At 42.6% G+C, this 26,519-nt stretch overlaps 1 protein-coding gene across 1 annotated transcript in view; it reads right to left on the reverse strand.

Annotated features, from left to right (window-relative positions):
- Positions 1 to 26,519, reverse strand: part of LOC120910430 (cadherin-23-like) — a 245,796-nt gene that overhangs the window by 105,555 nt on the left and 113,722 nt on the right. Inside the window, exons 11-15 of the mRNA XM_040322190.1 lie at positions 23,576 to 23,721; positions 22,597 to 22,816; positions 19,531 to 19,683; positions 801 to 914; positions 381 to 529 (exon numbers count right to left, since the gene is read on the reverse strand). Coding sequence (XP_040178124.1) covers positions 381 to 529; positions 801 to 914; positions 19,531 to 19,683; positions 22,597 to 22,816; positions 23,576 to 23,721 — 782 coding nt within the window. The remainder of the gene's footprint in view (positions 1 to 380; positions 530 to 800; positions 915 to 19,530; positions 19,684 to 22,596; positions 22,817 to 23,575; positions 23,722 to 26,519) is intronic.

A 26,519-nucleotide genomic window follows, 5' to 3' on the forward strand; every position in this document is an offset into this window, starting at 1 on the left:
GCAAAGCCCTTTAATTTTTGATAAACAAATACTTCACCGAATTTTTAAATTACCGGTTCGTCCTTAAGGAAAATATGTCAGACGTGGTATATATAACTTCAAAGTAGCTTAGAGGCACTCACATGTCTTGAAATAGAGATGGTACAAAACTGAAACAATTACTGTGTCAATGTTTCAATGGATCCCTACTTATCTTCCTCGAGACCTGTGAGTGCCTCCTAACTACTTTTAAATTGTGTGAAGAATACCTCGGTGAAACGCACCCGGGAATATAAATAAAAATAGAGTGCGTGGCTACACTTGGTACTATACATATATAACCACCACTCATTCCGTTTAAGGCCCTTCGAAGCAACCAATTGCTGTACTTCCACACCTACCTTCACAATGCTGCTGGATTCTGGAATATTTTCAGGAACAGTTGCCTCATAGCTGCTCTTCAAGAATATTGGTTTGTTATCATTAATGTCCAATACTGTCACCAGGACAGTGGCTGTTCCTGTTTTCCTATTTCCTGCTGGCCCATTGTCTGTGAAACACATAAATCAAATCAAACTCATGGATGCAAATGCAACATACACCTTTACAGTAATATCGGCATAGAAATTGTCTTAAAAACGTAATCGCTGCTAAAGTGTGAGTGAGACCTTGTCTTACCGCTAATGGTCAAAATATTTACTTTCTTTTTCCCACTGACTTGCATATTTTCTTTAAAACAATTTTTACATGTATTTTAGTCGAGGTGGACCATTAACAAAAGCATACAAGAGAATCAATGACGTTTATTTGAATTTCCTTACCAATAGCTTCCATTACTAGGCTGTAGGAAGCCATAGTCTCCCTATCAAGCCCCACAACTGTTCTCAGGACACCATCACGATAACCAACCATAAACTTCCCATCTTGGTTCCCACCTAGAAGAAAACAAATATGTTTTTCTTACAAAATGTATATACAGTGAATGACACATTTATTTAAAGTTTAATTTGCCTAAAGAGGAAACATTTTTTCACATTTGACATTCTTATTATTTAAATGTAGCAGCTGCTCTCCAAGTCACTCATAGCCTGACAAAAAACCTAAGCCAGAGTGCCAGATTGACAGTAAAGTGTTAATAGACTTCATACATGTCCTAGGGATATATGGTGTTTAGAAAAAACATAAATAGGGGCATGGCATTACCGACTTTCCTCTAAAAATGCTAATTGCTTCGCAGTCATTCTTGATCCTCCAACTTCAATAATTTCACTGACATGGAACATGCATGCAGCCAATGAACTGTAAGTAAATTTAGAACTCCATTTTTGCATACTGTATGTGTTACAGGTCAAGGACTCTGAATATATCAAAAGCTAAACTCCAGTCAGCTTAAATAAATAGAGAAAATGTGGGTACCTCCTATCAATGTATGCAGAATATAATGCTAATGTAGACTGGGGAAGCTCTAATATTTTTCAATTATTTTTCCATTAGTGAAAAAATTATTATTATTATTTTTTTTACAGCAGGTAATAAAGCAGGACTTACAAAAGGGACAACGGCCTATTCAATCTTATCCTTGTCAGTAAGATACCGCATAACAGAAAATCGTGTAAATTGGAGTCAGGAGTGACAGATGGCAAGTCTACTCCCAGAAAAAGGGATCAATTTTTTTTTCTCCCAGCAGGTTTTGCTCCTCTAGGTCCAGGGAGCCTAGAGTCTGTTGTCAGGCCAGAGTCCCAGGTAGAGGATGGAAGGAAACCAACAACCTTTATCAAGGCCCATATGTAAAAAACCCTGAATATACCGCAGGAACCCACTTAGGCCTTAGATGAGCGCATGGCACGACTCTTGCGGTAGGAGCCAGATTGGAGTGCTGCATGGACAACAAGTTATGCAGATTCTTGGGTGAAGTCATCAGTCACTCATGTTCATTTTGGGAGATTCCTCACTGCTCCTTCTCCATACCGTTTCCCTCCCACCAGGAGGCCAGATTCACCACAAAACCAGGTAGGCAGCTACAATACATACAGACGCTTCAGACCCAGTTCTATTCACAGAAAAATATACAGGTTTCTATTCGACACAACATTTGTTTGTGGCTCGCAAAGGATGGTGGCTGGTGTCCAATTACACATCTGAAGAAGTTGAAATGTTTTATCCTCTTAGGGAACTTCAAGACAGAGTCCATTCAAACAGTGCAGCCAGACGGCTAGATGCTAAACTGGACCTTCAGGGTCCTATCTTCACATCTCAATTTTTTTCAGTCTTTCCAAAATATTTAAGTGGTGAGACGTATCTTCGGTTTAACAGCCTACCTTTTGGCTTGTGCATGTCTCCAAGAATATTCGCAAAGTTCGCAGTGCCATGTTAGCTGCACTCAGAGAACAGGGTCTCCGGCTTTGTCAATACCCGTACAACATTTTTCTTCTAACCAAAAGTCTGGAAAAATTGCTGATGCACCAAGAAAACCTCACACACAGAGCAGAGATATGGCTGCATCATTAACAAAAAAAAGCCAACTCTCTCAGAGGACAGGGAATTCTGAGGACAGTAGCCTACGCTTTTGTGACGGCTTCCCAGTGCCTCAATCTTTTGGGCACAATGTCATCATCCCTTTGGTGCACTGGTACCTGTGCCAGTTTCAGCTGGAGTTCTTAGCTCAATAGAGGAAACCAAATCTAGCATAGTTAATTACAGTGTCACTCAGTATGAGTAGGAGTCTGCGGTGGTGGCCAAAGAGAGGGACCTTGAGGAAGTCACGTCCCGTTAGAGTCGTTCGACTAGATCTCGGTTACGAATCATGTCAGCAAGACAGCCTGGAAGGCGCACTGTAAGGGACTCATCGGTCAAGGCAAGTGGAGATTCCCAACTAAGGGGGATAGTTTAAATGCTCTGGAAGTTTAAACAGCCTTTTTAGGAAGACCAGTCCCTGTGGAATTGGTCAGCAGGGCAGCGGTTGTCTATATTCAACACTAGGGAGGAACCTGCAGCAATATGTTATTGAGAGTGATGAAACCCATAATAACCCAGGGCAGAAAATCACCTACAAATTCTGAGAGCAGTTTAGTCGAGTGTCTTCTAGCATGCAACAATGTAGAGACCACTCTGGAGCAACTCTGGAGCAACCTAGGTTCTCCAGCCTTTCCTTTCAGCCACCATTCTTACAGCCCCAGTCTGTGTATGTGTGGAGGGGAATTGGCTTCTGTATCCTGAAGTGAATGTCCAGGGAGAACTATGGCCTCTGTTGCCAATATGGAGGAATGGCTATGGTAACCATATACTCAAGAGGAATCCCATTACGAGAGATGTTGGAGCTCCTGGAGCAGCTTTCGCTGCACTTCTTCTCTCTGTTCCTCTGATCGCCGGATGTTTTGGCCAATCGGGAAAAGGGTTTCATACTTGCTTCCTGATTGGCCGGGAGGAGGATCAGTGTTGCAACAGCGAATATTCATTATTCGCTGTTGCAACACACCTGGGTGGGCTCCAGTCTCATTCTCTGCCACCCGAACCCACCCTATTTTGAAGCCTATTAGAGCCTCTGGCTCTATTCAGGTGCTTAAAAAAACCCGGGCTGCTTTAATTCATAATTTATGCTTCCGGTGGACTGAAAGGGGCTGGACGCAACAATAGGGGGCGGCCATGAAAAGATTCATGCTACGCATGAATGTATCCACTGCATATAGGGGGTGATGAGGGCGGCAGCGACGCCGGGCACCCCTTATTGACAGGTTGCCACTGCTAAAATCAAAACCTTTTTTTTTAATAGAGTGCTGAGGTATTAGAATATGTCTGTTTATATTGCAGTCTGTGTCCCCATTACGGATATACACCCTTTCTATTTGTCTTGTTTACCATCAATGAAAGTGTTTGGGTTGTCCAAAGAATTGTAAGTGGGGAAATATTCTAATTGGGACACAAGTTCTGGTGATCTGGAGGTCCCCAAGGGATCCCCTTAATTTGCAGAGATTTCCTCCCACTTGCTGTTTGGCTATAGGAAAAAATAAATGACAGGGGTTATAAACCTCCCTTGTTGTATCCAAAAAAAAAAAAATTGCCTATAGTTTTACATTAAGCGGGAAACCACTTCAATGGCTGGACTCAATGTCAGGTTTTAGAACTATCTGTGTCTGCACTGAAAGATTTGCACATATTTCCTGTACTGGTGACACTTGATAATTGAGGCAAGAAATTCGTTAAAATCTTCGCAATAAAATTACAGAAAGCAATAAAGTCTAACCATGTCCTACCCAATTCAAATACATCCACACCCTATTCAAATCTATTTCCACCCAATTCAAAATTAAACAAAAGTTGTGGTTCAAGTTCTACATTAAAAATGTGTTTCAACACCCAAAACTTTTTTTTTTTTTTTTCCTGTTTTGGATAGAGTGGGGAAGGACTAAACCCCTGTTGTGTTTTATTTACTGCTATCTGTAGCTTCTTTAGAGAGATTTCATCTCATTTCCTGTTTTGCTGACAGCAGTTTTACTAGGAAACAACACCACATACCCAAATAAAAAGTAGACAGGTGGGTCTGGTCTTGTCCTATTCAACTAAAGAAAGGAATTTGTATTTCTGTCCTTGTTGCTATTGTGGGGTTCCTCACTTGTCTGGTAAAACATTGTCAGCAGGACAGGGAATGTGAATAAATCTCTGACAAAGCTTTGAATAGCAGTAAAAACATGGCAGGGGTTCTGCCAGGGAATCTAGTAGACCAGACTGTGTGACTACACAGAGGAGACCAACCATGTATGTAAGTGAAATAAAAAGGTGTTTATTTACAAGATGACAAACATGTGACAACAACCAGTGCGCAATTAACAGCAAATAGTATATACAAATCAAGATGAGATACCGTAATCGTAAACAAAGCCAGGCCGAGATCATATACCAGGGAATATCAGCAGATGGGTGAGGATGGGAACACAACAGAGCAGGGAGAGGATGGCTGGACAGGCTGCGGGGCAGGAATCCAACATAAACAGGATCCAAGGTAAACAGGTAACAAGAAGGATAGGTCCAAGATGGGCTCGGGATAGGGATCAGGAGCAGGGTCGGGATAGCAGGCTCAGGGTCCGGATGGTTGAAAGATACCAGGGCGAGGTATGCTTGCACTCACCGGGTATATACAGAGGTGTGGTAATTAAGTTCACCTGAGCGTAGGAAGGGCCCTATGCTCCATACTGCCAGGGTCCATCCGCTGGTGGAGACCAGTACTGCGTCCCAAGGGTGATATAACACCAGCAGGGAGAAGTTCTCCTGACAGTTTAGAACTGTCAGGAGACACCTGCTGGTGAGACGCAGCACTGCAAGCCAGGTAATAAATAGCACCAGCGGATGGAACCTTTCCTGACAGGTTCTAATCCTTCCCCACTCTATCCTAAACCCCCAAAAAACTCACTGAGCACAAACTTTAAAGTTGCTCATCAATTGCTGTGAATTATTAAACATGACTGTTTTTCACACTAGTATATTAAATAAAACTTTGATAGTACCAATTAAATTCAACAAAGTAATGCAGAAACCCTGTGCTTAGATATTCTGTGCATCGTGCAGACACACAAATCTCTACTAGTAGTAGGTGTGAGCTGGCAATAACTCAGTATATAGAACACAGCAAGACACAAATACAAGAATAATGCAAAAGACAGCAAGACTACGTATTTAATATAAGCACAAACTGCATTATGGATATGTACATGGTTATAATTAGATTTAGGATTAGCTAAATACATATTAACATAAGTATCTGATTAAACTGAACCTTTTTCCTATAACAATTAAAGTGATTAGGGGCATGTCACTGAGAGAAAATGTGTGTATTGTAGTTGAAATAATAGTTTAATTGAAGTAGTGTTTCTGCATACTGATAATTATGTGTCATTCACCTTAAAAGCATTTCAATAGGCATATTCAATCAAACTTAATTGGGTAAAAAGTAGAGGTGTGTTGGCAAGTCAATTACTAGTGAATATATGAAATAAAAGAATCTTCTTTCAGAAGATATTTTAGCCTAGCAGCTTTGGAGGATCAACCTCTCCTCTTATTTAAAAGAGAAGTTCAAGAATAAAAAATAAAATTATATCTAAACTCACCTAGGTGGATGCAGTATTGGTCCAATGATGCATCTGTCCCCCGCTGCTTCTAAGACTGAGAACTGAGCAATGAAAGACCACTGATTGCTCAGTTCTCGGTAATCAGTGAGCAGACAGTGGTGACTGTCAGTCAGCAGCTCTCTTCTCTGTCCCTCTAGTGCACACTGGAATAGTAATGAGAAGAGGAAGATGGACAGCCGCACTCGGAGTGCGGCTGTCCATCTTCCTCTTCTCATTACTATTGCTACGTGCATCGCCAGCACCTTGGTAATCCGACCATCCCTGATCATCTACAAGGCTCACCTGGAGCGGTGAAAATCTTTTTCTAGTGCACACTGGAGCGCTGGACTTTGCAGGGGTGGAAGTAGCTGGCTCAGTCTCGCAGCAAAGTAAAGCTCTGGAGCACGCCCGCAAATGTGTGCCTTCATAGCACACAACTTGCTATAGGGGCACACGCAGAGGAGGATGAGCAGAGAGCGCTGGCTGGAGGACCCCAGAAGAGCAGGTATGTGGCAGCTCTGTGCAACAGAGTGGGTAAGTATAAACTATTTTTTTCTTTTAGGAAAATAAATAGCCTTCACAACCACTTTTAATAATAGGTTACCCAAACATTTCATATTCTTGATATGGGTCTGTTGTACCATGACTTTTTGTTAAAAAGTATCCTGTTCTATTTGTATTGTTTCCTTTGTGTGAAATACCTTGTGATCCTGCCAGCCCCTATGCTTGCCTATTTCAAACTGACGACACTGGGGCATTAGAGCACATCCATCCCAGGATGGTCAGTTCTCTGGCTGTCCTGGGAGAACAGCCTGGCTGTCCTCCAATGGGCAGACGTGTTTGTGATTAACCACTTAAAGACTAGGGACCAGATTTAGAGAGAATCGCCTATCTTTAGGCGGGCGTAGCGTATCTCAGATACACTATGCCACCATAACTTAGAGTGTCAGGTCCCGTATTCAGTTACGGCGGCGTAGTGTAAATGGGCTGGCATAAGCCCGCCTAATTCAAACTAGGCTGGTAGTGGGCGTGTTGTATGTAAATGCTTCGTGACCCCACGCAAATGACACGCTTTACGAACGGCGCATTCGCGCGCATGTTCAGTATTACGTTGAATTTTCTCTGTAAGATACGTTGGCTCAATGTTTAGGCGACGTGAACGTAACCTACGCCCATCCCCATTCACGGACGACTTACGCAAACAACGTAAAATACGACGCTGGTCCGACGTTTTTTATGAGGGGTAAAGTTACGCCGGACCGACGCCTTATGTAAACGGCGTAAATAGATGCGCCGGACGGAACTACGTTTGTTAATCGGCGTATCTAGGTCATTTGCATATTCAACGCAGAAATCAACGGAAGCACCACCTGTTTCTGAATCTGGCCCTAGGTCTTTTCTGAAACTTTTTGTTTAAAAGTTGGAATTAGCATTTTTTGCTCGAAAATTACTTAGAACCCCCAAACATTTTATATATATATATATATATATATATATATATATATATATATATATATATATATATAAAATGAATTGTAAAAAATTATAAAAATAAAAAACACACTGACACCATCCACTCCCCCCCCCCCCAAAAAAAAGAAGAAAGCATCGTAAAAAAACAGAACAAAAAATTGTAAAAAAAATTAAATACGGATATATGTGCCACTGTCACATTAAAAAAAAGTATTGGTAATCGGTATCGGCGAGTACTTGAAAAAAAGTATCGGTACTTGTACTTGGTCTTAAAAAAGTGGTATCGAGACAACCCTAATTTTTACTATGGGCTGGTTGTCAAGTGGTTAAAATCCAACTGCTTTTTAGGATTTTCCTCCATTGTATGTGTACGGATCTGCTGCCCTCTACTGTCTGAATTTGTAAATGCCTCTAAATATATTATGTATGCACTTCCTGTCCCTGGGTTGTTGGCTTTAAAATCCTGGAAGGAGGAAGTGGAGAGCGAGAGAGAGAGAGAGAGAGAAAGTTTCAGCTACCTGGCCTGTCCAGACTACTAAACCCCAAGCCAGAAGGGATGTATTCCTATGATTTAACAGTTGGACTGTGTCATGGTCTTACCACTTTGCAGGCTTCCCTTCACTGACAGGTGCTGGCAGCCATCTTGCTTCATGGGGTTCTTGTAACCTGCCTCACCCTGCAGCTCCTCCCTCCCACTGGGAGGAGCTGACTGCTCAGCATATATATATATCACGGCAGCTGCAGAATTTCCTTGCTTGGGCCTTTCGTCTGATACCTCATCCATGATCGTGCTGCTTGCTCCTGGTGACCAACCCGGCTACGGACGTTCCTTCTGGTTCCTGATTCCCGGCTTCGTTTCACCCCGTCTCTGGCTACAGACTCCGGCTTGGCTGACTCCCATCCCTGGCTATCGACCCTGGCTTTGTTGGACGACTCTTCTGGCAGTTTCGATCGTCAGCGTGGACTTTGATCTTGCTGTTTGATTTTCAATAAAATTCCCTTATTCATTTATTTGTGTTGTACGTCTGATTCATGCTTCCATGACAGACTGCAGCTGCTGAGTGTATATTTAAATCCTTGTGACAGACCGAGTATCTCTGCCCTGACCTTAATATTATTTCACATGCACAGTGCCAGTGTAGTGGTCACCTTCCAGTATATTTGTAGGTGAATCTGTTTATTGCAATATAGTTTATATGCAGCTCCTGGTATTCTAGGAAAACCTGTCCCTTCTGGTCTGGGATTCTATAGATAGTTTTAGCTTAGGGCCAGATAAGCAGCTGAGGCTAGAGGGATTGTTATGCTTCCGACGGCCACTTCAGGATCATTAGCTTAGAGGTCTGGTTGCATGTCAGATTAGAAGCTATGAGGGACTAAAGTATTGAGTAGATAGGCTGACCCGGAGTTCCAGCAGTGCCACACCACAGCTCCTGCAGGTGAGAAGCTACATTCCAAGCTGGTTGGACAGCAGTTGGAGGATCCCCCGTGTTTGTACATTGGATGTATGAACTAATATTAATCTTTTCTTATATAAAGCTTGTATTATTTCCATACTGGTGTGCAAAAGGCGATATGACGTGTCGCCTAAGCGGTCCCTGGGCGGAAGTAGGAAGTGGGACAGGAAGTCCCACTCCTACTGAAGCCCCCACTCCCCCCCCAAAAATGACATGCCAAATGTGCCATGTAAGGGGGTGAGGAGTGGTTTAAGCGGAAGTTCCACTTTTGGGTGGAACTCTGCTTTAATGTTATATGCTGGTTAAAGTAGTTTCTCTGCTCCCAATTACTTTAATTAAATTACCCAGGAAGGTTCACAGAGACCCTGTCCTGGGTGGAGGCACTGCCAGCTTTAAAATCAAACCACTCTTCCTATTAGTGATGGTTCTGGTTCTCTTATTTACCTACAGTTTTAACGCAACATCCTGTTTGGTGAGGGCCATTTCTTATAACCCCCCTATCTGCAAAAGAGAGCTACATTTGTCTTTGCGGTTTATTTAAAATACAGGATTGCTATAGCTGAAACTTTTTTATTTCAAGAGGTTTATCTCGCAAAGAGTGGGAAAATGTGTGACGCACTCTTGAATGACAGCCTTGTCAACAGCTCACAATATTGTACAGGCTTTTATAGCAAAGAAACATCTCACCCTATGTTTGTACGTTTATGTCACCTTTCACAGAATCAGCCGTATCTTTAGAAATTAGTTATTATTGCACATTTAAAGTAGAGTTTGCAGTTACAATGTGCAATAGCTGTCATATTGCTGGTATCAAACTGAAGCTGTATAATTTTAAAATGCTGAATATCATTACCCTACCATAGTAGGATCTGCTATTGTCTGCTGTATATTTTATAAACACAAATGTTTTTCCCCCAAAAAAATGCATCTGACAGCTTGAAGTATGCATACACATATCATATGATACTTATAGGAAATGATCTAATAAATTACTAATTTATCCATGGCCCAGCATAGATGTCTTTACCTAGTACAGTATGTTTATCCTTTGAATTTCATTTTCCTTCCATTAACCTGATGTTCTGTTCACTATTAATTTTTAAATCAATGCTTAAGTGCAAGCTCAATTGACTATTTTAATGCATGCTCTGATGTTGATATTTGCATCAAAAGTAGAAAAAGGGCTTAAAACAGCAGGACGTGACAAAAGGACGCAAGGATAGCAATCTACAACCTATATGAACGTGGTGAAAGGCCACTATTGTTGGATTCCAAACTATTCCTTTTACAGCCTCTAGAGGGAACACTACTACCACTGGTATATACAATTCCCCAATAAAGGAGCAATCAGTATTTTAGTCTGGCACAATAGCTGCCTGAAAATCCTTGACATAAATAAAGTGATAAGAAGCAATAATGGCATCGTAGTCTGCTGGAAAGGGGAAACTAATATGAGATGTTATATGCTGTACACTCTTTACTAAGAAAATGCACAATTTGTTCCCTTTCCTCTCTGCTTATTCCTGGTTGCTTAGCTGTTTTTTTTTTTTTTATATCACTGCAATCTTAAAACAGAACATCACTGATACATAACTCAAACTACTAATTAAAAGGAAAGTGAGGCAATTGTGTTGATATTATTGAGGTTGGTGGTATGCTTGTGGTCATGAACCACCATTGTTGACTGCTTATCTCTCCTCCTTTCTGTACATGCTTATTTGGTATGGAAAACAAAATATCTTATGGGAACGTTACCGATACAGTCATGGACTTGGGACATAAATGCCCAGAGTGAGGCACAGTGGTAATTCATAATAATATATAGACAGATCAAATTTTTTTGCTCCAACAGTCTCAAAATTGCATTTCTAGGAGCCGAGAACAGATGATCTGTATGGGTCTGAGAACGATAAGCCCTACAATTTCTCATTAAGCCACAAGTGGCAGGCAGTTCTGCTATATTGCTGAAAGTGGAGACGCTTTTTTACTAAAATGCATTGCAGAAACTAGTAGTAAAGATAATGTCTAGACTTCAAGCTTGCCTTTGTTACAAAAGACAGAAAACCCATTTAACTGAATTAAAACAACGAAAAGTGCACACATGCTTTAGGACTCAAGTCTCAATTGTTTCATCCTATGGTTTTCATCCTCTTCCTTTAAAATTCTGTGTACATACAGTTTCTATAAATATCTGAGAATCATGCCAGAGAGCCTCATGTGCGTTCATTTTCTTAATGCCCATGTCTACAATTTTTAATGCTTTCTCAATACCTCACTTTGTAGCCAATCAAATGCATTGACTTTGATGTAAGTGATGATGTGTAAAGAGCCTGAGTGAAAAGAACACATCTCTGGCATAGAGAAGCATAGCCAATGGACGGTGCATAATTTAGCTGTGCTCTGCTAATCATTTGTTTGCTTACTATTTCAAAAGCAAGTATGATAGAATGCAATAAAGTGATTGAAGGTCAGGCTGCATAGCTAAAGTCTATACCATCCAGTGGCCAGCTTCCTCCCTGGAACATGTACTTCTAAAAGGTGCCCGGCAGGCCCGGACTGGGACAAAAAATAATGGAAAAAACTGAAAATTACCGCGCTAAAATAAACTACAATAACATAAGCTGCAACAACTAAGTGTTATACACACAGAAAGTACAAGGAAAAAGGGAATGAAGTTGCGCAACTTCATTCCCTTTTTCCTGGGACAAAAAATAAGCCTGGACATTTTTAGACTGATCAGCCAAATTTTCCAGGGACCGGCGGAGGGAGGTGTCAACATTCGCAGGGGTAGCTGGTGTCGGTCCTCCACACTGTAATGGGCAGGGACACTGTGATATAAAGGGGACTGCACTGTAAAGGGGCACTGCAATGATTACAGTGCAGTCCCCTTTTATCACATCTTTGGTGGTGTGGGTAAAGCGTGTTTCTCTCTCTGGTGGTGCAGGTACAGCGTGGTTCTCTCTTGTGGTGTGGGTACAGCGTGGCTCTCTCTGGTGGTGCGGGTACAGCGTGGCTCTCTCTGGTGGTGTGGATACAGCATGGCTCTCTCTGGTGGTGTGGGTACAGCGTGGCACTCTCTGGTGGTGCGGGTACAGCGTGGCTCTGTCTAGTGATGCTGGAGCTATTAGTTCCTCCAGCACAGTCCTCTTTCTTTTTCCATGTCTCCTGTAGCTTCTACAGTGTACCACTCCTCACCTTGTTTCCGGTGTTTCTCTTTTCCCCCCAGCATGCTGGGGACTGCAATCTGCTCCCTGCTGAGAAAAACTGGGCCACCTATCTCTGGGACTACATTTCCCATGATGCCCTCTAGTTTTTTCTGATTGGCCCTCCGCTGTGGCCAATGGGGAGGGAAGAAGAACGGGCAGGAAAGACTTCTCTTTCCCTGCTGCTGACATGAGAAGGAGAAGGGGGTCGGCGGGGGAAACATCCAGACAGCAGCCTGCAACTCTCCCCACCTTACCCCATCTGTATGGACGCTTATGGCTGGAGGAGCGGTAGGCGAGCGGCAGCCACGGCCTGTGTTAACCCTCTCCAGGCCGTGGTCGGCGCTTACCTCCCACTGTGCGGCCTGTTCATCCACATGTCACGGAGCAGGTGGCCCCGGCCAGTCCGGGCCTGGTGCCCCGGGGATGTATTCTTTTACTTTTGCAATTAGCAGGAAGTTGATGTATGCACACATTTTCAAAGTAAGAAATAGTACTTCAATTTTTCTAATACAATGTTCAGTAAATAATGTTTTTTATGACAGCGCAATGTAATGAATGTGACTATAGAACTCCTTTAAATTTCCAGGGTAGTCCTGATTTCAAAATTTATTTTTCACATCTACTTATCAATCCACGGATTCCACAATTACCTGCCTGCCTGCCCTAGAAAATAAGGAGAGCTTTTCCATTTCTGGAACAGAGGTCAATTATTGAAGTATATTGATACAAAAAAATCACTGGCGCTCAATGGGAAATAACTAATATCCCATGAAATACTTGAAACCCTCGTATGGGCTGAGAACAGTCCGTGCTGCAGAGATCCGGATACCCTGAAGTACCACAAATACACAAATACACCAAAAAGGAAAACTCTGCGCTCCTGAAAGTTCACCAATTATAAATCCACTTAATGTTTGTAAAGAAAAAAACATACATTAACACTTTAATTTTCGGAAGATCCAGTCCTTTATATGGTTAGAAAAGGGAAAGTTTCCACAATGTACACAATATAATAAAAAAAAGTATAAAAAAAACTTTCCAAATGTCTGCATCAGACCAGCACCCTCTTCAGACTTCAAATGGTTAAAGCTTGCGGTTTTAGTTTGTGGGCTGTCTAGCAAGACATCATTAGTGCAAATGGTGAGCACAGTACATTACCCAGCCAGATGTAAACATCGATCGAATGTCCTTCTCCTGGCTGATGTAACAATGTCCGGGATACTAGGCTCTCTCCTATGCGGGTCTGGAAGCTTCACAGACCCGATAAATGTGACTGTTGGAGACACAGGGTGGATCAGCCTATCAGAAAGGACGCTCTCCCTGGGTGAACATGCAAGCGTCCCACGTCTGAGACACTGTTTCAGTAAACCAGCTGTACTGCAGGGAGAAGTTTAGGCGCCCTCCAGTGGGCAAAAAGCAGTGTGCGCTTGTTGAAAAATCAACAGCGTTGCATGGCGATTAAAAGCTCTTGTAAGGGCGAAACGCGTCGTCTAGGACCCCTCTTAATATCCCCCTTTTATGATGGAAGATCCTATTCATGCATAAGAACTTTTATATCCGATTTTTTTAATCGCCATGCAACGCTGTTGATTTTTCAACAAGCGCACACTGCTTTTTGCCCACTGGAGGGCGCCTAAACTTCTCCCTGCAGTACAGCTGGTTTACTGAAACAGTGTCTCAGACGTGGGACGCTTGCATGTTCACCCAGGGAGAGCGTCCTTTCTGATAGGCTGATCCACCCTGTGTCTCCAACAGTCACATTTATCGGGTCTGTGAAGCTTCCAGACCCGCATAGGAGAGAGCCTAGTATCCCGGACATTGTTACATCAGCCAGGAGAAGGACATTCGATCGATGTTTACATCTGGCTGGGTAATGTACTGTGCTCACCATTTGCACTAATAATGTCTTGCTAGACAGCCCACAAACTAAAACCGCAAGCTTTAACCATTTGAAGTCTGAAGAGGGTGCTGGTCTGATGCAGACATTTGGAAAGTTTTTTTTATACTTTTTTTTATTATATTGTGTACATTGTGGAAACTTTCCCTTTTTTAACCATATAAAGGACTGGATCTTCCGAAAATTAAAGTGTTAATGTATGTTTTTTTCTTCACAAACATTAAGTGGATTTATAATTGGTGAACTTTCAGGAGCGCAGAGTTTTCCTTTTTGGTGTATTGAAGTATAACTAAGGGCAAAATGTTTTTGTTTTGTATAGAGCAGAAAGGGATTAGAACACTTGTCAGTTTTTATTGCTGTCTATGCCCCTGTTAGGGAGATTTTCCCTCTATTTGTCCTGTGTACCATTATCATTGAAAGTGAAAGTAAAGGAAAATCCCAAATTTGAGTTTGTCCCCAGAAAAGTAACAGGAGAGAAAAATCTTCCAATGGGCACAATAGTCCAGGTGACCTGGAGGTCCCCAAGGTATTCCCTTAATTTGCAGGGATTTCCTTTCACTTCCTGTTTGGCTATTGGACAGGAAGTCAAGGGAAATCTATACAATGGAACGCAGGTGGCGTAAAAAAAATCCACTACAGTGGATGAATAATTATTGCTGGGAACGTGGTCATATTAGCATTGTAACTGCTGATTCACAGTGGCCACACCTAGTCCTGGAGCGCACTGCTTTCTGGAATGATGGTGCTGCCTCTGTTGCGGTGATCCTCCTATTGTGAGCTGCAGTGTCTGGGGAGATTGTGAAGCACACATGAAGGGAGATGATTGGGATCAGTTAAGGTGTTAGGCCCCATACACACGACCGACGGACCAGTTTCAGCAGACATGTTCGGTCGTGTGTACGGCCGACCGGACAATTGTCTGGCGGATCGGACAGTTTCCAGCGGACAAATGTTTCTTAGCATGCTAAGGAACATGTCCGCTGGAAGCCTGTCCGTCGGACATGTTCGGTCGTCTGTACAGACTCACCGGACATGTCCGATCGGCCGAAAGCCCTTGCATGCGTCAAAGTGATTCGACACATGCGTGGAAGCATTGACCTTCTAGGGCCGCGCACGTCACCGCGGCCACGTCACCGCGTATCGTGTCCGCACGGATTTCTGAAAATAAGTTTTTTGTTTATCTCATGAATTTTTTCGCTCAATTTATGAACTGGATTCAGGACTTATTTAAACCGTTCAACAGGAGTCTTTGGAGCCCTTATACACAGACTTTCAGTCTGTTAGTTTTTCACATTGGTCCAGACAAAGCCGCAATGTATGTCTAGGAGCAGGAGCATGCAAACGGACATACTTCTGTTTACATCCACTTACATCCTAGTCCATTTAAGTCCAGAGAAAGAAATGGAAAAAGGTTTGCATCCCTTTATGCTTTTGCGATCATAAACAGATGTAACAGGATGTTGTCTGTTTACGTCTTCTCTGTTTACATCCATTGTTAGGCAACAAACATTTTTTGTTTACACTTTTGTATGAGTTTTTTCTTCAAAACTAAACAAATTGCATGAAAAAAAGGGGTATACTGATTTAAAGTGAACTAAATTGAAAAAGATGTAAACTGATGTTAATTTTTTTTTTCATGCCATTTCTTTTTTTATCAGTTTTCGTGATAAAACTGATGACGCTCATGGTAAAGGACCCTTATTTGTACTTTCAGGCTATTTGTACACTAGGCATTCAGCTCCGTGTGTGGCCAGTCTCTACATTTTGGCGCACTGGGGAAGCACAGGTACAATATCCAGCATGGCTACCTGCAGCCTGTCAAAGTCTTTGGCAAGCTGAAATATACTGCATATGGACGGGACTGAACGCATGTCAAGAAAACACTTATTCTGCATTCCGGTCATATGCACCTGTACACATAAGGCCTGATATGCAAGCATCACTTGGTACATTGTTCAGTCCCATACAGCCGCAGCGTATTTCAACCTGCCACAGATTTAAATGGCTGCAGGGAACAGGGCCGAAAGCCTCACCTGTACCACCTGGGTGCACTTAAACACTGGGATTGAATGCACACAGGCTAAACACCATTGGCGGCTGGTGGTTAATTTTTTTTGGGGGGGGGCGGCAAACTGCACTCACAGCCACCTCCCCGGTCCGGTCGGTCGGGTCCGCATCACAGGTGGCTGGCATCATGGGCGGCTTTCTCTTCTCTCCTCTGCGGGCATTACTGGTGGCAGGCATGACGGGCGGCTTCCCCTGCTCAGCGGCTTCTGTCTCCCCCCTCCTCCTCGGAGGCCAATCAGAATGCTTCTCCTTTTGGCCAATTGGGGAACAGGTTTCAGACCCGCTTCCTGATTGGCGGGGAGGAGATTTAGTGGGAAAATAGTGAATATTCATGTCACACAACTGGGTGGGCTCGGTTCCCAGTGCTCTGCATCCTGAGCCCATCCTATCTTTAAGCTTATTAGAGCCTCTGGCTCTAATCACGTGCTTAAAAAAAAACACCCCCGCCATTGGAATTCATGCATCTGAAATCCTGCAAGGGGCAGGACGCATGGATGGGAGGGCGGCGCCCATGTCCCCTTAATGGATGGGCCGCCCCTGCTAAACACCTAGTGTGAAAGTAGCATATCGAAATAGAAGCGTTTACTAAAGTGACAACAATTCTTGTACGACAGAATAAAAATTTGTAAGTGATGTAATGTGTTGTAATGTATTTCTATTGTATTTTCAAATGACAACTGTACTGATTAAACAAAAAAAACTGTATCGTATGAGAAACATTTTCGTGCTTGTCCCATAGGATAATATCGAAAGAACTGTCGTGATTGGCTATCAAAAGCTGTGTACTAACAATCAGATTATCGTACAATTGATTTGAAAGCGGTATTTTTCGAACGATTTTCTGATCATGTGTATGGGGCCTTACATGGGTCGAATTCTGAAAGAATTTTCTCTCAAAAGTCGTAACTAAGATTTTTTGTTCGAATTTTGAAACCATTAGTGGGCAGCAGCAACGGCTGATTTTTGTGCAGCCATTGAATTTAAGTGATCGGGAATTTGGAAATTTTTTGAAAAACAAATGTCCAATCGATGATGGGAGAATCGTGTGATAATCAAAAAATGAGCATGAGCTGTGAGCTGGAGAGAAAAGAAAATAATTTTCTGTAGCAACATGAGGTGAAATTGAAGGCTTGGTTGGTTGATTTTTTAAATCAATGGTGGCACCGACATGCACGAAATTTCTGATTTTCAAAAGAAAATTTGTTTGGAATTTGATCCATGTATGGCCTGTATAAGTCATAAACTGTCTACCAAACCTGCATAACTTTCTATGTTTTGTAAAAGTAAAGCAGTGTAAACTGTTCCCATCTGAGTCTGACAGGACCTTTGATTGCCTACTGCTTCCTACCTACCTTATCTGTCTCTACCCAGGATACCTGTCACTTTATGTGAATAAAGGACATGCTTATCACTATACTAAGGTGTGCTTGTGAAGATCCATATTTGCCTCTACCTAGGATGCCAATCAATGTCTCTGCTAATCAAATTATCGGTCTCTTAAGATAGTCATACTCGGTTTGATTTTCTCTTGTTTAGGCCACAGGTTGAATTAGAGAAAATCAATTAATTATCCTATACATGCTATATACTGTACAATGGTCAAAGGAATTTCCACTGCTGGCTATTGCATTTAGCAGCCATGGCACCCAGGGCTACCTGAATACAGTGGTGTTGCTGAACAGCGACTTCTTCTGATAGGATGCAGTCACTGTTCAGGCGATAAATTTCCACCTGTCTCAGTAGATTTTTAAATCAATTGTTTGTTGTTTTTCAAAGGTTACAGAGCCATTTTAATGTGACCTTGCCAACTACAGACTATTTCAATGCATGTGGAGTACATGTAAACCAACTTACCGCACAACAAAATTACATATTTCTGGTAGTCAGTATTGTACTGATTCTGAATGTGTGTGGATAGACTTCTGGTTATGTCATAACTTATCTATGGGACGTACAGGTGGTGCATTCCTTAGATCAGTGTTTCTCAACTCCAGTCCTCGAGGCGCCCCAACAGGTCATGTTTTCAGGATTTCCCTCAGATGAAATGGCTGTGGTAATTACCAAGGCAGTGAAACTGATCAAATCACCTGTGCAAAATAATGGAAAGCCTGAAAACATGACCTGTTGGGGCGCCTTGAGGACTGGAGTTGAGAAACACTGCCTTAGATAACACTGACAGGCGTCTCAGCCAATCAGGTTCACCGGTTCTGGTTACCGGTAACCTGATTGGCTGAAGCGACATCGAGGGCTGGACTAGGGAGAAGACATCGAGGGAGCGTGGAGGGTGGATGGCTGACCCGAGAAAGTTAAGTGCCGGGAGACAGGGGGGGGAAGCAATCTGGCGGTTTTTGAGGGGGCACAATGGCATGGCACAGTGGCGACAATGGCATGGCACAGTGGCAACAATGGCATGGCACAGTGGCGACAATTGATGGGCACAGTGGCGACAAAGGCATGGTACAGTGGCTGCGTTTGGCATGGCACAGTGGCTGCATTTGGCATGGCACAGTGGCGACAATTGATGGGCACAGTGGCGACAACGGTATGGCTCAGTGGCGACAATCGATGGCACAGTGGCTGCGTTTGGCATGGCACAGTGGCGACAATTGATGGCACAGTGGCTGCGTTTGATGGCATGGCACAGTGGCTGCGTTTGATAGCATGGCACAGTGGCGACAATTTTATGGCACAGTGGTGACAATTTTATGGCACAGTGGCCACGTTTGATGGGCACAGTGGCGGCAATTGATGGGTACAGTGAGGCTGCAATTGATGTTTTTTTTTTTCATTTGCTTGCGCCCCCCCTAAAAATTTTGAGCACCAGCCGCCACTGGCTGATTGTGTTGCTGTGGACATGTTTCTGCTTGTGTCAGGAGTGTACTGACTGCATATCGGCTGACATGTTTCTGCTGGTTATTATGGTACCATTTGTATCTCTATGGATATGTTTTTTGGTTGTGTCAGTGATTTATTTTTTGAGGGAAGACATAATGTAGCTGACCAGAAAGAAATATAAATATGGCCCTGCTCATACAACACATGCATATCTGTTACCAAGGAAGCTGGACTGAGACATCTGTATACCCGTTGATTATGTATACAAACCCTGTAGGTATAGTGGTTCTTTATTTTTCCTGTTTTTCCCCATTTCATTTGTGAAAACCATAAGCAAGAAAACTCAAAGACATCGTGATCACTGTTTAGGGATGTTGATACAGCACATAAGGCTTGTTACACTTTTGGGAGAATGCAGCACATTTAATTTCTCAATCTTCTAATGAGACACCATTCTAACTCTCTTCACCTGTCCAAATCTAATGATTCATGAATATGAAATCTGTTTTAGTTTTCAGTACCGGTAATGAAATAGCTCAGCTCTGCATTGAGTCCAGAATCAGCATCTGAGCAGTTCAGGCGTGCCACAATGTAATCTCGCGGTACATTCTCAGCCAGTGAGATGTTGTACAGAGTTGGATAAAAAGTTGGACTTTCATCATTGATATCCAGCACTAAAGAGAGAACAAACAGAAATACATGATTATACTCTATTATTAACACAGTGGAGTTAACACTTCTCAAACAAACTTTATACACATAGGACAAGAAAGGAAACTTGTATTGAAAAATAGCGAGGCAACAAATAATCAATACCTTAATTCACAGTGAGCTAGAACAAGCAGATTTGTGTACAAATCTCACCTTAACCATATACTTTATAGTAAGTATGACTTACAATAAATACACTGGGGCACAGTTAAGGAAGGAGGAAGGAAGGATGGATTTTGTTTTTTTTTAATTTTCAAATCTGTACGACAAAATGAAAACCAGAATCTTCTTGTTACCCTAAGCTCCCCCCACCCAAAAAAAAGTAATCCATAGCATTGATTGGAATTTGAATTGAAGAATTTAGTTCCATCTGCTGGACCAAGCATCATAACTTGTTTCTACCAACCATAAATGAATGTAAAGCTTAAATAAACTTGTCCGTTGAATGTTTTATAACACACATTACATCATGTTACAGTGGGCCTCCTCCAATGTCTATGTTCATTCAGGAGAAGAAAAAAAAACACCCAGTGGGCCAGGAAACCCACCAATTTTTCAGGAAAAATTCTGAGATAAACATAATGTTGAGTTCAAGGTCACCCTTTGCTACATATGCCAGATAAAGTGCAGGCAATAGGGATGAGCTTTATGTTCAAGATGAACATGAGTTCCACTAGAACATTGGCTGTTCGCCCGTTTGCCGAACAGCGAACAATTTGGGGTGTTCGAGGCAAATTCAAAAAGCCGCGGAATACCCTTTAAAAGTCTATGGGAGAAATCTAAAGTGCTAATTTTAAAGGTTAATATGCAAGTTATTGTCATAAAAAGTGTTTGGGGACCTGGGTCCTCCCGCAGGTCCCGTTAAAAATGGCTGTTTTTTCGGGAAGTACTCCACTTGTCGGAATCTGGAAGCCCCCTTTTAACAAAGGGGAACTCCAGATCCTGGCCCTCCCTATGTGAATTGGTAATGTGGTACCAAGGCTGTATCCTGGCCTAGGCCAACAAGGCCCAGGCCTAGGGCAGCACTTTGCAGGGGGGCAGCACGGAAAGAGTCCCTTCCGGCTTGCGCTACACTGTTAGTGTAACACAAGCTGCTTCTAATTTTGACTGTCCTATCATCCTGGACCACAAACCTTCCTCACTGTGCTATATGTTTTCTGCTGCACCATTGGCATGGCTATATCTTCTTAGTCCTCTCCATAAAAGTATCAGAAATTTGTGCTTAAAGTAGAACTATAGGCAACACTTTTTTTTTTCATTTTGGATAGAGTAAGGAAGGGTTATAGCCCCTGTCAGTTTATTTTTTACCATCTCCGTCCCATTGCAGAGATTTCCCTTCATTTCCTGCCCCATAGCCAAACAAGAAGTGAGAGGAAATCCATGCAAATTAAGGGAATCCCCCCCCCCAGGCCCTAAGAACTAGTGTCCCCACTCAAAAAATTCAGGACGGGTCTTAAACAGAACGGGGCGTGGCCTTGACAGGAAGGGGTGGCTCATATTTAAATTAGGGGGTGCACGAGTTTAGTCAGGCCTAGGGCAGCACAAAACCTAAATACACCACTGCATTGTACCCCTACCATTTCACCAAAAAAAAGTGTCAGAATGTGAAAAACCACAGGAGACAGTTTGGGACAAGTCCTTTATTAAAAAAAAAAAAAATGTTCCAACGATGTAATCCAGTCACGAGCGATACAGAAAAAAACCCCTGCTGCTACAAACCATACCGCCTACATAAGAGGCGCCCGGCCGAATGACGTCTCACGGAAACCCGCATTGCGCAAGGGGGGGTGGGGTCACCCGTACACGTCATTGGGTAACCCCAGGCTTTCTCCTTGCATCAGAGATTGTTTCAATTTAAGCATGATTAAAATCACTGCTCCCGAAAAAAAATTGCAGTTTTTAAAACTTTTTTTTTGCATTGATAATGTCCCCTGACAATATTTTTATGACAATAACTTGCGTATTAGCCTTTAAAATTAGCACTTTGATTTTTCATGTTCGTGTCCCTTAGACTTTAATGGTGTTCATACTAATATTTTGCCTGTTCGCATGTTCGGCTGTGAACCGAACCGGGGGGGGGGGGGGGGGTTTGGCTCATCCCTAGCAGGCAACCTAACAAAAGGTGCTGTGTTATAATACTTGTATGTGAATGTCGCGGTGGTGCTGCTGGTGCGGGTTGTGATATTGGTGAGGGGTATTCAAGTGCAATCCTTGACATTCCTCAAAGGGGGTGTAAAGGTTCGTCTTTTATTTTCTAAATAGGTTCCTTTAAGCAAGTGCATTGTTGGTTCACTTACTCTTTCCTTCGATTTCCCTTCTAAATGTTTTTTTTTCTTTGTTTGAATTTCTCAGTTCCTGTTTCTCCTCAGTAAGCTTGCCCCCTATCATCCGAGCGGTGGAAAGTCATTTAGAACAGCTTACTGAACAGCTTACTGAGGAGGACCAGGAAGTGAGAAATTCAGACAAAGAAAACAAAGAAAACATTTTTTAGAAGGGAAATCGAAGGAAAAGGTAAGTGAACCAACCATGCACTAGCTTATAGTAACCTATTTAGAAAATAAAAAAAACAAACCTTTACAACCCCTTTAAAGTCAAAATTTACATAAAAATTCAGGCTTTTTCAGGATCAACAGAGGCATTTGCACATTTCCTGGTACCATGTACATGTATTGGAATGGCAATGCCAATATATAATTATTGTATAATAAGATTACTAATATTGTTTAAATCCAGCAACCTGTGTAACAGAATTACATTAAAGTAGTAGACAGATACTGACAACTGACAAACATGGAGTGCATTGTGTGGTACATTTTTACATGATTTTATGGGAAGAATTACATATGGAAACCATGATAAAGTTAACTGGGAATTACCACGAACTGTAAGAGTGCTGGTAGAGCTCTTGGATGGTGATCCAGCATCACTGGCCACTACTCTCAGGTAATACTCGCTGATCCTTTCTCGATCAAGTACGACTGTAGAGGTAACCAGTCCAGTTGTGTTATTTATGACAAAGTTCATACGTGGCGTTCCAACAGGCATCTGATAGGTTACTTGCCCATTCAGACCTTCATCAAGATCTATAGCTACCACCTACAGGTAAAAAGGCAAAATTAATGTTTAAGACACAGTAGCAGTGTAATTAGTATTGTGTTTAAGGCTTAATTAGGAAAGGTGAGAAATAAAAAAATAAAAACTCCAGACGATCGCACTCCAGTAGCCACCTTTATTATGCACAAAATCCTTAAAAAAACATCAGTCACAATGGAAGTAGGGGGAAAAGGCTGTTGGCGTGTTTCACGCTGAACTAGCACTCATAACACATTCACTCTTCCTGTCAGCTCTGCAAGAGGATCGTGATATTACACAGTTGAATAGAATTAGCAGATTAAAGGATGATTGCTGCATTTTTGAGGAATTTTTGCATAATAAAGATTGCTTTCCGGAATGTTTTATTTTTCTATACTGCACAGTTACAAGGCGGCACCCAATGAATGTGAGTGGCAGACTGGTGTGGACTGAACTGGAACAGTGTTTACTTTCTTGCTAGGAAAGGTGATCATTTAGAATAAGGTGACATAGTATGAGGTACTCACCTTGTCAGTATGAACTGTGAAAATGGCACATGAGTGAATACTCTGCATCCCTGTTCTGTGACTCTACTGTCTACTCAAAAACAACTGTCTGTGACTAAAGCAAGGGTGCCATTTGACACAGTGTAGCTTTCAACCAGCAGGGCTGTTGTAGCTGTTACAGAAACCTAGGAATGCTCCCAGTATTTTTCTATTGGATGCAAAATTGCTCAATTACATTACTTTCAAATGTATTATGCTAAAACACAACAGGCATTACCTGGAATACAGAAGCTCCAACAGATGTGCCTTCCAGCACCTCAGCAATGAATGGCTGATTTTGAAATGTTGGGTCATTATCATTTAGATCCAGCAAATTTACAAATACTGTTGCACTGCTTGTGGCTCGGAGAGGTGGTTTTCCTCCTATAAAATTTTAAGACAAAGTATTTAATAATGTAAAACACTACTATATGTAGTCAACCATTGTACATTTGTTTACATTTAAATGCATTTTACTTTACCTTCCAGTATATGACAGTACACTTAATGTAGACCTTTTTCCCACAAGTGCTAGATGCACAAGAAAAAATGCAACAAATAAGTGCACAACCAAAACAATAAAATACAGGTGACGATGTCCTGATAAATAGAGTGATCAACTGAGTGATACAATCCTAGGGTTCGAGAGCATATAGCTCTATGAGATCATCCCACATGCGTGTGTTCCTTCCTGTGGAAAATTTGATGCTAGAACCGACCAACCCAACAAAAGGATGCCTTCAATATTATCCTTCAACACATAAGTGAATAGCCGCTTACCAGATCCAAAGATTATTCAGGCACTGTACACTTCAATCGTCAGCTGGATGGGATGCTCACTCGTAAACCTCTTCCTCCTCTGCAGGTTGCAGGGATATCACGATCTCCAAACGGATCTCTCAGTGAAGGTTTTACAAGTGATATGAATGGAGAGAAAAGAAAGGCTTCATGGTGCAGTGACGTAGTAAAAAAGATTCTCTTTATTCCACTTGCTGGAGATAAATCACTGACATCTAAAAGGCTTTTAGCAACAAAGTAAAAAGTCCGGGTGAAAAAAGTTCAAACCAGCTTTGGCTCTGGCCGATCAGCTGGGAGCGGGGTGACGTCAGCTACTGATGCTCCACCCGACGCTGCGTTTCTCCCTATAGGGCATCCAATCCCCGTTGATGCCCAATAGGGAGAAACGCAGCGTACCATTCATATCACTTGTAAAACCTTCCCTTCACGTGAGTTCCTTGACTGAGAGATCCGTTTGGAGATCGTGATATCCCTGCAACCTGCAGAGGAGGAAGAGGTGTATGAGTGAGCATCCCATCCAGCTGATGATTGAAGTGTACATTGCCAGAATGATCTTTGGATCTGGTAAGCGGCTATTCACTTATTTGTTAAAGGATAATATTGAAGGGTTGGTCGGTTCTAGCATCAAATTTTCCCCAGGAAGGAACACACGCATGTGGGATGATCTCATAGGACTATATGCTCTCGAGCCCTAGGATTGTATCACTTAGTTGATCACTCTATTTATTTATCAGGACTCAGTCACCTGTATTTTATTGTTTTGGTTGCGCACTTATTTGTTGTATTTTTTCATGTTCATCGAGCCTCATATTCAGGTTTTTATTTAGGTGCTGCACCACCATCAAATACCATTTTTTATTTCAGTCACACAATTATTATTGCCTTGCATTCACAGGTGTATTTTTTACATCACTTTCACTTTTTGTACATCAGGGGTAGCGCGGATCGTTCTCGTTACACGCTAGATGCACAAGACCGTAAAGAAAAAAAAAAAATCTTGCCTAACTTAGGGTTGCATTCTGCTTAAAAAAATTAAATGAGATAGGTCCCTTGCTTACTAAATATCAAATACTGTGTAGTGTAAAAGATCCCAAGCCCTGCCCCCTCTATCCATGGCTGCCACCCCTCCACCTTCTAGCAATGTGGCAATGCAATGTTCTATTCATTGCTGCCGCCACCCCCTATTCATGCATCCGTCCCCTTTCAGGACGCTGGGTGCCTGAATTACAGTGGCATTTTTTTTTTTTTTTAGCACCTGATTAGAGCCAAAGCTCTAATAAGCTTTAAAATGGGGTGAGCTCATGGCATAGAGCATTGCACTACGAGCCCACCCAGGTGTTACCATAGTGAATGAATATTCGCTATTGCAACACTGATCCTTTTTTCCGACCAATCAGGAAGCAGGTCTGATACCGTCACCCAATTGGCTGAAAGGACAGGCGATCCTATTGGACGCCTAGGGGGAGGGGAGGAGCCGCATGGCAAAAAAAAGAGGAGGAGGAGGAGGGAGGAGGAGAAGACACAGCCTGATGTCCACTACTGCCCGATCCCTGCCTCTCCATGATGTCCCGCACTGCCCGATCCCCACCACTGCCCAATGCCCCCAGCCTAGATTGGGTAAGTGGGCCGACTGGCAGACAGCGAGCAGGGGGCCTTGAGGTGCCCCAGGGGGGTTGTTGGCTACCCCCAAACAAAAAAAACACGAGCCACCACTGCTTAACAGTCAAATAATCTACTGGCAGGAAGCTTAACCAGAGAAGCAATACAAGAGAAGGAGCCCACAGATTCTGCTATATGTCAAACATTATTGGCAATAATAAAAGCCAGTTTGGACCAATTGGCAGTAATTTGTTGGGGGGATTCTACCATAGCAGCACCACTTTAATATATTGTCACCGCATATCAACAGGGACAGAAAGTAGAGACTATGGGGCAGATTCACGTAGAAATCTGTTACGCTGCGGCGGCGTAACGTATCCTATTTATGTTACACCGTCGCAGGTTTACAGCTTAAGTGCCTGATCCACAAAGCACTTACCTGTAAACTTGCAGTGGCGTAGCGTAAATCCGCTCAGTGCAAGCCCGCCTAATTCAAATGGGGCGGGCACCATTTAAATTAGGCGGGTTCCCGCGCCGAACGTACTGCGCATGCTCCGCCCCTAACATTTCCCGACATGCATTGCGGGAGGACCCCCTCACACACCCGCCATTGCCACCCGGGGCATGGAGAAAGGTGGCAGATTGCCTCTGGGGGAGGCCTGCCTACTCCCAACTCCTGCAGTCCGGCTCCTCTCTCGAGTACACGCACAAAAATACACTTAAAAAAAAAATGCGCATATTGATCTCCTAATTAGATAATAATTAGAGATCAAATCCATCTGGTA

The sequence above is a fragment of the Rana temporaria genome, chromosome 8 (assembly GCF_905171775.1).
Source record: "Rana temporaria chromosome 8, aRanTem1.1, whole genome shotgun sequence".
NCBI lineage: Eukaryota > Metazoa > Chordata > Amphibia > Anura > Ranidae > Rana > Rana temporaria.